Source organism: Eschrichtius robustus, chromosome 18 (assembly GCF_028021215.1).
Source record: "Eschrichtius robustus isolate mEscRob2 chromosome 18, mEscRob2.pri, whole genome shotgun sequence".
Taxonomy (NCBI): Eukaryota; Metazoa; Chordata; class Mammalia; order Artiodactyla; family Eschrichtiidae; genus Eschrichtius; species Eschrichtius robustus.
In genome coordinates, this window is record NC_090841.1 from 79419932 (window position 1) to 79432016 (window position 12085).

The window sequence follows — 12085 nt, forward strand, 5'->3', positions numbered from 1 at the left end:
TGAGACACAACGGTCCAGTAGGCTGCAGGCGAAGTGACTTTGTGCTCTGGAGAGCAGAGAGCTGGCCTCTGGTCCCAGCATCCGGCCGACAGGTGCAGGGGCGTGAAAACAGACGGATGAGGTGACACGGGAAGAGTCAGGGCAGAAGGAGCTCCGAGGAAGGATGGACAAGACCCCCAAACCCCAGATGTGAACTTGAGTCCCAGGTGAGAGCTTGTGAGTCGCTGAACCTGCGAGCACAGCACGTAAAAGAACTGGAGGCCATCCGCGTGGGCTCCAGCCCCATCCCTACCCCAGAACTGGTGTGGGAGAAGGAAAAGAAGGATGAAGGATGACCCTCAGAGAGGCAGGCAGGCGGGACCTGAGGCCGAGGGCCTCCGCAATCAGCAGCGGGTGGGAGCAGACAAGGCCAGAGCAACTTCAAAGACAGTTTCTAAAAACGACGGCTTAAGACACTAACGGGGTCAGATAGGAGGTTTTAGAAAGTAGAACTGCAAATGCTGCCAGGAGACGTGAAGTAACATGTTCACGAGAACAGCTGGAAGGTCCAGCAAGCTTTACAACCAAGGAGAGGAAAGGGGTGGAAAAGAGAGAAAAGGGAGGATTTTAAGGGCAGATGCCAAAATTTTAGCAGAAAGGAGGCACGCAGGGCAGTGAAGGCGGCCTTGAGCCACCGCCGCTGCGAATCTTAGACGGTGGGGCTGGGTTGTCCAGGTGTTGTCTGTTCCAGCAAAAACAAAGGAAGGGGTTCTGGGGGGACTTAAGACTTAAGAACTGTCAGGAAGGGAAAAAAAGAAACTGACAAAAAAGAATAAGAAATAAAAATTAAAAATAAAAACAGACAAAACCAAAACCTTCAGTAAGAGCTGTGAGCACTTCGTGTGGTGTCAATTCCAGGGCACCCGAGGGTTTCAAGCCGAGCACTTGTTACCTCTGCTCTAGGACCTGGGATTACACGCCTGCAGTGTATACAGACAGGCATCTGCACATACAGAGAAGTGCAACTCCCAGCCTCCGATCACGCAATCCGTTAGAAATGCAAAACCAGCACAGAACAGCTGCAGACTTAGTATAAGCTCAGTGACGCAGGAGTCCACCGGGAAGCAAGATGAGAGGTGATTCGATTAGTTAGAAGAGGTTTCAGCCTTGAGTCTGGTCTCAAGCCGAGACACAGAGGCAATTCCAGACAGGGCAAGGGAGAGCAACGAAGCTGGGTGCGGGTGGAGGTCTTCCGAAAGGCCGACGGTGCCCCCGGGAGCAGCCGGAAGGAGGCTGAAAGGCAGGGGGTTAGATCAGAGGCCGGGAGACAGGATAACTTGATGAGAGATGTAAGAAGTCCCACCTGTGAGATACATGTTTATAACGACATGTTAACCTGTCATTTACAAAATAAACGCTGTCCTAGGAGCACGCGTTGTTTTTCAGAGCTAGAAAAACGTGTAACAAAATTGCTAGCCATTGTATGCAAGTATCTAACTAATGCAGAGGACAAACACGTTCAGAATAGAAACCGCGTAGAAGGTGTACAAATACTCTAAAAAAATAATTTACGGATGCTCACCTGGAGAGCCTGGCGGGCCTCGTATTCCTGGGAAACCTAAACGGAGGAAGAGAGAGTGGGACAAACTGAGCCTGGTTCACCTGTGGTTTATGTTGTGAATTTCTGTGCTCGTGGGTACCCACGGTCCCGGGGACAGGGAGCTCTGAACTTGGGGAGATGCCGCGCCCCTGACACTGCAGAGATGCAGGGAGACGGGCTCTTGGAAACCCAGTGGGATTGCAGAAGATGAACTTGAACAGCACTCGGTCACCACATGGTCCTGCATGGCGCTCAGGTGTTATCAAAATGTGCATGAGTGCAGGACAAAGTTGGAAAAAAGAAAGGACGAGAGACAAGAAGGGAGGAGGGAGAAGGAGGGAAAGAAAGAGGGAAGGACCTTACCTTTGGGGCCTGGCTCCCCTTTCAACCCTGGAGCCCCTGGGTACCCCCGCTCTCCCTTCTCTCCCAAGGGCCCGGTGCCGATAACCTGAATTACAGAAGAAAAGATCATCGCGTGGCATGGCAGGGGACTGTGCTGTATATTATAGCACAGGTGAAGAAATAAACACATTTTTTATTATTTCAAGACATGTGAAAGTAAAGAAGAAATAGTGGTGGAAGAGGAAGGGGAGGGGAGAGGGAGGGGAAGAGAGTGGGGAGGGGAGAGTATTGAAAACATAAAATGGATATCCGGTATTGCCCTCCTTGCAGAGAACTTTGCCAGGCAGCTCTGCTTCCTTTTGTAATAATCTGCTTGGCAGGAGCTTTACCAATGAAGTCAAGTTAGAACCATATTAATTCTGAGGTTTGGGTATGGAATTTCTCAAAGTCCATGCAAGCTGTAAGAAGAATAGTCTTCTTTAAAGAGTATTATTATCTGAAAAACTGCCTTAAATTTCCTCAGGCAATATGTAACAGGAACACTCAAATTTTTTTTTTATTGGAAGAGGTTTTATGCTTCACTTTTTTAAATGGTCAAAAGTGGGGACTTCTTTAAGGTCCTCGTAATATGGGGCAAGAAGAAGCCACTGTGGCCTCATTAAAAAGGAGTGAACCAGTTCACCCCAATTCTGAGTTGCTGAAATTCGAAGACAAGGACCATATCAAATATTGCCTATTACCCTTAAGATGTAATTCTTCTGTAGCAATTAAATGACGGGTATTATTAAGGTCTGCTGATGAGGTTAGGGTAAAAAAAGATTATTCAAAGGCAGCTGCTGGATTAGAAATATGGGAAATGGAATCATCTATCGTATGACGTATGATGTGTTAAAAGCATAAGGAGGTCCCATAATACTTTGATCTGGTAATCCTATTTCTGGAAATGCAGCCTAAGGAAGGATTACTCAAATCCCTCACCTAACACACACAGACACACACAGGCACGTACAAACATTCACTACCTCGCTGTACCCATGCAAGAGGGCAGCAAACAAGAGAATGGTCATATTTCACTGTTTCCAAAAAGAATTGGGGCAAAATGGTTACAACAATTATCGCACAGCGCTCTGAAAATGACAATTTGAAGATAACTTGAAAACGTGAAGAATGTTCCTTTTTAAAAAGAAAAAATGTTACGTACATTGGCTTGCAAGTATATAAAAACATGTATACGCACAAGGAGTCAAAAGTTATTTGCAAAAAATAAAAAGTGTTTTGCTAAGACAGATCATGGATGATCTGTTTCTCTGAGTAGCGTTTTCCTTAACAGACCATTATTTTTTTAAGTTTCAAAATGTGTTGCTAATACTCTCATCCATGTGCAACTCTTTTAATTTTAGTGGTCAAAGATATGCAGAAATCGTCCAAATACAATAACGAGTAAATACCAAACGCCACACGATACAAAATATAAATGATTGGTTCAAATTCTGTGCACCCCCTACATCAAAACGTAATTCTAGGAACACTGTGGAGCACGTGGTCTAAGTGACAGGCCAGCCCGTCTCTCTCTTTCCCTCTTTTCAAACGATCTCACAGGCAGCAAATGTCACTGTTACTCACAGTTCCAGGTGGGCCAGGAGGGCCTGCTTCACCTTTGTCTCCCTACAAAAGAAAAATAACTTTACTTGTATTTTTTAATTATGAAGGTTGCCTTGCCAACAGCAGGGTTGAACTTTTTTTTTCCTAGAAAAATAGATTGTGCCCACTGTACACTAACATGATTGTCCTCTCCTTAGAATCTCTCACTGTGATTAGTCTAAAGTGCTCTGCAACTATTACAACCAAAATCCATACATCTCCCCTTGCTTTGCATGTGTGACATCCGAAAATTGAGATTTCTACAAAACATAAATGGAAGGCTAATTATTCACATTACAAAAGAGCTCATGCTTCTCAGAGAACCTCAACAGAATCATTTGCAAGTTGAATTCGTATATGGTGGCTGTCCTTCTTTTTTTTTTGGCCATACCTTGCGGCATACAGGGTCTTAGTTCCCCAACCAGGGATCAAAGCCATGCCCCCTGCAGTGGAAGCAAGGAGTCTTAACCACTGGACTGCCCGGGAGATCCCGTACAGTGGTTTTTCAATACAATAAAAAAATAAATGAAATAAAATGATATGAAAGCTTACTGTGGCTAAAAGTATTTTCTTAAGGAAATCATTTTATTTGAGGATTTTGGTGTAAGACTGTCTAACTCTGCATTGGAAGTCATAATAAAAGGATACTTATGGTTTTTTCTTTCCCCTTAAAATCCAGCATGACTTGAAGACATTGGATGGATAAATTCTCATCACTTTGAGGCTTAATTTAACCCATATTAGATGAAAAACTCAAAGAAATCAATCCTTTTATATCTAATGTTCTTATATAAGTATCATAACAACACTTTTAAATGTCCTGATACATGCACATTATTTCACAAATGCACATTTTTCCCCTTTTTTTTCTTTTTTTTTTTTTTTTCCTTTTAAGCTAAGCCTTTAAACTCAGGTGTTAAACCGGAATTAGATGTTTTGATTTTTCTAATTTGAATAAAAGAAGAGATTTTAGAAATATCTATGGGAGCTTAAAAACATCTTAGCTAATATATTCCAAACATATTTACCTTTTACAATCTACAAGAATTGACTTTCTCATACAGTTACAGTGTTAGAAAAGGATTTCTCCCTTTGTCACTGGCTTCGATAAACCAACCTTGAGGTCCTCTCCCTACTGTTAAAGATGAATGTTTCAAATCCATTTCTCATTTTAGTAGAGATTTACACTACCTAGTCTCATGATTAAAAGAGAAGAATAAACCAACAATGAGTTTTCTCTGAGTATTTGATTGGCAAATATTTTTTAAAGTTTCATAACAAACAGTTGTCAAATGAAAGGGTCCCAGGGTGATGGAAGTGCTATTCTGGGGGCAATTTTATTGAGTATGGCCAAAGCTTCCCCAAAAAAGGGTCAAACATTAACCCCAAAATTATACTTTTTAGGAATTTATGATGGGAGATGATCAGACAAGTGGATAAAGATACTTATAATGAGAAAAATGTGTTAACGATCTACATACCATGCAGTAAAAGGTATGGATATCGTAAGCGTTGATGTATAACCACATTTATGGATGTTGAAATATATCCTCATTATGTCATTAAGGGAAAAAGCAAGATATATCATGCAATACCATTTTTGAAAAATCTCATGTATGTGTGTGTACATGGGACAATTATTAACTCTGACCATTTCTGAGTGGGTAATAGAAAAATTACACAGGCGTTCTTTTCTCCTCTATATGTTTCTGCATTTTCTCTGTTTCATAATCAGGGAAAATTAATCTACTACAAAAAACACATAAAAACTTAAATGAGTGGAACATTTTATATTTTTTTTCTTTAAAAATTTATGCACACAAACAGAACCACTAGGTTGTGTTTTTCCTCACATGGAGCATAAATAATTTTTATTCTTTGAGTGCATGGTCCTTTATTCTAGAAAAAAACTTCTAGGTTGAACAAAATGAAGGCAAAAATTCAAAGTAGGGTCACCATTTACCTTTAAACCCTCTCGGCCTGGGAGTCCTGGGTACCCCGAATCCCCCGGAAACCCCTAAAATGGAACAGAAAGCAACAGCAATCGTCAGCAAGTGAGGGCAACAGCTTGCTTTTACAAAATCACAGAGAAATACTTACTAGACTCCCTTTTTCTCCTTTGTCACCGTCTTTTCCTGGTTTTCCCTGTACAATAAAGATTTAAATATTAGTAGTGCATAAATAATAATAGTAAACATGCTCCAACACCAAGGGTCTGAATCAAATACAAGCTACTATGTTGTATGAATCCTCTGGGTGAGTTGGCCATGCTACAGTTAACAAATCATGGAAGATACATTAAATAACTATGAACTAAAAGAGTTACAACAATAGGAGAAGACTTTTCAATATTTAAAAAATTGGAGGTTGATTAGCTCCAAATCTTCTAAGACATCATTACATCTGGCAGCCGAGTCTACACCAGAGAAGTTTTCTTATCGGCAAGTGAGTATTTGGCAGACGGTACTTCACTGATTCACTTAAACAGAAGTTTCCATGCATCGTTTCAGGGTAGAAACTGAGCCGCCTCAGCTGCTGGAGGTGGGTGGGTCTCCTGTCACTGCACTCAGGGCACGAGAAGCACCTGAGCATCTGGGCTCGGGACGGAGCTCCCAGGGGGCTTGGGAGGAGGCCGCGAAGGGTGCCCGGTGCTCTGAGCAGGTGGACAGGTGGCTTTCAGTGAGGGGCCGGCAGGGGGCACTGTCTGATCGGGGGCGGGGGCGGGGGGATCATCTGAATAACAAAGGGCCTCAGCCGTCCCGGGGGTCTTTCTAATGGTGACCACCTCCTTATTCCTGCTCCCAGGGCTTCAGAAAGGCTCTTCAGCAGAGAAAAGACCCCTACAATCTCTTTCAGTCTATGCTCCTATGAACCTGTGATTCTAGGAATGCAGGAGAAATGATTTCACATCAGGAATAAGAGGGCTTTCTTTTAAAAACGTCTCTACTGGAGTATAATTGCTTTACAATGGTGCGTTAGCTTCTGCTGTATAAAAAAGTGTATCAGCTATATGTATACATATATCCCCATAGCCCCTCCCTCTTGCGTTTCCCTCCCACCCTCCCTAGCCCACCCCCTCTAGGCGGTCACAGCACCGAGCTGATCTCCCTGTGCTAGGCAGCTGCTTCCCACTAGCTATCTATCTTACCTTTGATATAGTGTATATATGTCCAGGCCACTCTCTCACTTCGTCCCAGCTTACCCTTCCCCCTCCCCGTGTCCTCAAGTCCATTCTCTACAGGACTTTTGAAAGCACTTACTCGGGGTCCTGGTTTTCCGGGTTCACCTTTCTCTCCAACTCCTGGCATCCCCTAAAAGACAAAAAGAGAAAGAGTTAGAGTCATTCGTATATTCAAATAAACTATTAAATTAAGTAAGCATTCCACTGAAGGTGGAACACATTATGGTCTTTCCCACAAAATAATAATGATAAACAAGATTTCAGTCCTTACCTGAAATCCAGGTTCACCTTTTTGGCCCTAAAATAATTTTCAAAAGAGGGCAAGATTAGCACTATGTAGTGGCTATATCAGTCTTATATGCTACATGGAACAGGTAAAAGGGAAAAAACACCTTTTCCTGATACAGTAACCAAGAAATTCACATTGGTCTGCAGCATCCACTTCCTGCCATCAACTGGATTATGGACGTAAGGAGGGCAGAGTTAATACGTCTGACCCACGGCAACTGCAGCCTCCTTCCACCCTCAGCCCTCTCCCTCCTGTGTCCCAGCCGTCCCCTCCCCACCTTGGTGCATTTAAGAAACCCTCACACAAGAGGGTCAGCCTCAAACCAGTCTCGCTCCAACCCAGGTCCAGCTGCCTCTGCCCTCAAGAAGCTCACATTTTATGGGATGGGTGGTCTATAAAAACCTGTTTTCAGGTCAGGGCGAATATAACCAGAGAAACTGAATTTTGACCCAGTCTCTCTTTATGCCTTGGAATCTGTCCACAGTTAGGAAGCCAGCGTTCACTGAACAAAGTCTGTCCCACCTTCTCTCCTTTTGCAGCATACTCTCCTTTCTCTCGAACTTGAGCTTGTCCTGGTACTCCTGGGGGCCCACTGACCCCTTGATCACCCTGTCGATGCAAACATTTGGGATTAATTAGGCATAAAGGTAATTATACAGGGAAGAGAAGTGCAGAGGAGGGAAAAGCCCAGAAGAGAACATCTGTTTTGAAAATGTGATTGCACTCTGTTCCAGCCTGTACTTGCCTCAGCAGAAAATTAAGTTTCAGAAGGAAGATGGCCCACTAAGGATATAAAGCCAGGAGGAGGCTTCCCCACTCAGGGGTCACCCCATAACAACGGAACTTGAACATCTGTAGGACAGATGGATGTGTGCATATATGTACAGACCACACATGTAGACAGACAGCGCATGTATACACGCTGGGACACATATACTGGTCTGTCACATTTGATGGCACGGAGGAAAGGCACACCAGCCGCCTAGTAGAGCCTGGGAGGAAAGGAGGTCTCTTTACGTAAACCAAAAAGAAGCATCAGGGATCTCTTCCTCAGAATCCTAACTGCTGGATACAACGGGAAATACAGGAACCCCAGCCATCACATGACAAAGGAGGTTCAAAGACGTCAACTGCATCACCTGCAGAATCACTTTACTGTGAGGTTTATGAAAAGACTGGGTGGAAATCTAGGGTGGGAAGAGGAGGCCAGGGCTCATCCACCTCTGCCCGGACCTCCACTACACTTGGCCGTCGTCTACACCGGCTTGAGCACCTGGGCCCTGGGCCAGGTGCAGCCGCAATTCCAAGAATGGCCACTTGGTGCCCGTTTCGTGGGTCGGGTCCAGGGAAGGCGGTGGAGAGAGATCCCCAGAGCATCAGGGACCCACTGCCGGCCTCTCATCCTTTCTCAGCAGGAGGAGGCTGCCTGTTCTGGCCTGTGCATCCCTGCCTCCAAGGTTCTTTCCTCCCAACTCTGGTACGATGGCTTTCGTCTTTACAGGGTTTAATATAATGGTTATGCTACTAACAGCCAGGTCCTAAATTTGACCTTTTGATAATAAAGTCCAGGTCTGAGAACATTTTGATTGAATGTATGAACAGAGAAGTGGAATAAATGGCCTCACTGCATCTGCGTCTGTGGGTCAGATCCCACGTAGAGTCATCTCAGTGAATTCTAGCCGTGCCTTCAGGGAAAACACTAACAAACTCAAGAACATTCAGAGAAGGGTATCCATGGTTATGAGCGTCCAAGAGGAGGTCCAGAGGCAGAAACCTGATCATGCTTAGAATTGGGATTTTAACCACGAAAACTCCCCCAAGCAAAGGGCACTCACCTTGTCACCTTTTGGCCCTTGAAAACTCAAGCCCATTTGCCCCTGTTGATTAAAAAGTAGAATCCGTTATTAGCATTGTTTACTTTGTTCAAAATCATCCAACAAACATGACGTGAAATGCAAGAGGATGGTACGTTTAAGGCAATAGCTTCTTCTCACAACGACATAATCCTTTCAAGAAAGTTGTGATCATGTTGTATTCAATGTCTATAAAAAGGTTTTTTTAAGTATTATTGAAAAAGAATCCTATAAAAACCTTTTTTAAAAAGTTTAAGATTTTTAGACTCTGGCTTTAAAAAACTAAGGAAAAGATCAATGATTCCATAACTAGTGGATGGATGAAAGGAAGGATCAATAGATCAATAGATTGACAGATCAATAGATCAGTAGATTAACTGATAGACAGGTTAGACAGATTGATGGATAGGTGAATAGACAGATGATAAATATATAGATAGATACAGAAATTATAATTTCCCAAAACTTTTTACAGAGATGTAAAAAATGAATTACAGAAATTTCACGATAGTCTTATACTAATGTCAAAGAAAGACAAATGAAAAATAATCTTTACCTTTTCACCTGGAGGGCCAGGAGGGCCTGGGGGACCCTGTAGGACAGAGCATTTTAATTAAATATAGTTCACAACCCTGGTAAGTTTTAAATGCTTTTTTTGTACTGACGTTATCTTCAGATATCATGGTTAAGGTGATAATTTATTTGTTAAATATTTAAATATTTTTCCTGTGCTATAGAACTGGTAAACTTTGAAAGTAACCAGAAATTAGTTCAGGACAATTATTAACAGGGCTGGAAACCCTTCAAATTCTTAGGGGTTGGCCTGTGGAATCCACTGATCTGAGCATCTGCTGGGCTATCAGACAGTGGATGAAACCAGCCAAACCCTCGACAAGCCTTAGCATTTCTAGTGTGGAAACGTTTGCCCACTTTGAAAACTGCTGCTGATCTTTAAAAGTTAAATGAATTCTTTAAGCGGGTAGATGGTATGAAGTCCCCAAAATTCCTGTGTTTGCAACAAAATTTCAGAGTGCTTTTTATAATCATTAAAAAGGAAAAACTAGTCATTCTTTCCTCATGAAAACGAGTCCGTTACAAGAATATAAAAGAGGTTACATCTGGCAGGAATGGATAGAAGAATTGCTGGATTTGAACCCTAAAAAAAGAGTGAATTTAAAAAATAAGCCTGAAAATCTCTCAAGCACTCTCAGGCAGGCTAGAGTGAGGATGGCAGACCCAGGCACATCATTCATTCCTAGTAAATGCGGCGCTCGACAAATAAGTGCTGTTAATATTAAGTCTCTCGTGCCCCCAAAAATGTGTGAGTAGAAGGAATTGATGCCACCCTCGTGCTTCGGGTTATCAGCTGTGAGGGACGGCTGATGTCAGAGCAGAGCTTCCTGGGAGGTTCTCTCTGATGCTCACTTTCTAGTCTCTGTCCCAAAGACACTGCAGCTTCTTCACAGCCTGGTCTGGGGCCACAGCCCCCAACAGAGCAGGCCCTCTGCTGTGACTGCATTGCCACAAGGGAAGGTCCAGGGCAGGGCCTGCCTTGTCCATCTCTGAATCCCCTCCTCACAGGATGCGCTCGCATCCACGCAGCCCCACGAAAAATCAATATGTTGTCCCTGTGGGATGTCTCGGCATGAGGTACTATTATCATCCTTTTCCCACAGCTCTGGGGATATGTGGACCGTAAGTGCCAATCAAACACCCCTTCAGATAGAAGCTCAAATAGATAACTAATAAGCACCTACTGTAGAGCACAGGGAACTCTATACTCTGTATACTCTCAATACTCTGTAATGGCCTATATGGGAAAAGGATCTAAAAAAAAAGAGTGGATATACTTATATGTATAACTGATTCACTTTGCTATACACCTGAAACTAACACAACACTGTAAATCAACCATACTCCAATAAAAATTTTTTTTTAAAAGATAGAAGCTCATTCTCGCATCCAAATTAAGAGAGATCGCCACTGTGTAAAGTTTTCTTTCCATTTTATGTATTTTCACGCCTCACCACAGTTGTTCTCTGAATGCCTCTGAGGGATATTCCCCCCAAACTTACTGGTGGTCCAGTGAATCCCGGGGGGCCAACAGGACCTTGCAGCCCTGGCAGTCCTGGCGAACCCTATAATTCATTGAGAAAGAAAAGAATTAAAATGCAAACCAGGAGGAGACTCAGCATGTGCTCATAATTATTTAGCAAATGCTTACAGGTGCTCCTGGGGGTCCAGGAAATCCTCTTTCACCTTTCAACAGGGTCCCTGGTATATGGCCAAGTATTTCACCTGGATCCCCCTAAGGGATGAAAAATAAGATAAGGTCACACATACTGATATTTATGTAAAGAGAATGTAGCCCAAGTATGGGATTTAGCCTCTGTCTAAGCTTGGAATAAACAGACCGGCCGTCTCCTGGGTTCATTTGTCTTAATGACCAGCATTAGGGGGCTGCAACCAGGACAGAACGTGTAGACCACTGAACAGAAGGATGTGTGATGCGTTCACGTGACGGGCCCCCAGGCAGGAGGAGTTCTAGACAGGGGCCCGGTCTCTGGTCCAAAGGCTATGTGACCACAGGCTGTTCTCACAACAGAAGGATTATCTTTCAAGAAAAGACCCAGCACGATCATGTTCAGAAGAGCAGTGAGAATATGTTTTAGGTGTCAACGTGGCCAGGCCACAGTACCCAGATACTTGGTTACACACCAGTCTGAGGTTGACTTGAAGGTACTTTTAAATAAGATGGACACTTAAATCAGTAGCTTTGAAGTAAAGCAGATGACCTTCCACGGTGGGGGGCCCACCCCATGGGTTGAAGGCCTCAAGAGAAAAAAGACGGACTCCCGTGAGGAAGGCGGACTCTGGCTACAGACAGCCCTTGAACTGGACCATCGCTCTTCCCTGGGTCTCCAGCCTGCATCCTTGCCCCACGGATTGTGGACTTGCCAACTCCCACAATCACGTAACTCCTTAAAATAAGGAATTTATTTTATCTCAATATATTTTAATTAATTATATATTGAAATATATAATTAAATGAGTATATAACTAAATATTAAAATATATAATATTATGTATTATATATATTATATAACATAAATCAACATATAATTTAATTGATATACAATAATATATTATATTATGTATTACATAATCTGTAAAATATATTATATATATTTTAATTATAT

General features: G+C 43.0%; 1 protein-coding gene across 1 annotated transcript in view; it reads right to left on the reverse strand.

Moving 5' to 3' along the window:
• COL4A1 (collagen type IV alpha 1 chain) overlaps positions 1 to 12085 on the reverse strand; it is a 146638-nt gene that overhangs the window by 41056 nt on the left and 93497 nt on the right. The window contains exons 9-20 of the mRNA XM_068526965.1: positions 11110 to 11193; positions 10961 to 11023; positions 9442 to 9477; positions 8868 to 8909; positions 7555 to 7641; positions 7015 to 7041; positions 6823 to 6873; positions 5663 to 5707; positions 5526 to 5579; positions 3545 to 3586; positions 1943 to 2027; positions 1562 to 1597 (exon numbers count right to left, since the gene is read on the reverse strand). Of these exons, the coding sequence (XP_068383066.1) occupies positions 1562 to 1597; positions 1943 to 2027; positions 3545 to 3586; positions 5526 to 5579; positions 5663 to 5707; positions 6823 to 6873; positions 7015 to 7041; positions 7555 to 7641; positions 8868 to 8909; positions 9442 to 9477; positions 10961 to 11023; positions 11110 to 11193 (652 nt within the window). The remainder of the gene's footprint in view (positions 1 to 1561; positions 1598 to 1942; positions 2028 to 3544; positions 3587 to 5525; positions 5580 to 5662; positions 5708 to 6822; positions 6874 to 7014; positions 7042 to 7554; positions 7642 to 8867; positions 8910 to 9441; positions 9478 to 10960; positions 11024 to 11109; positions 11194 to 12085) is intronic.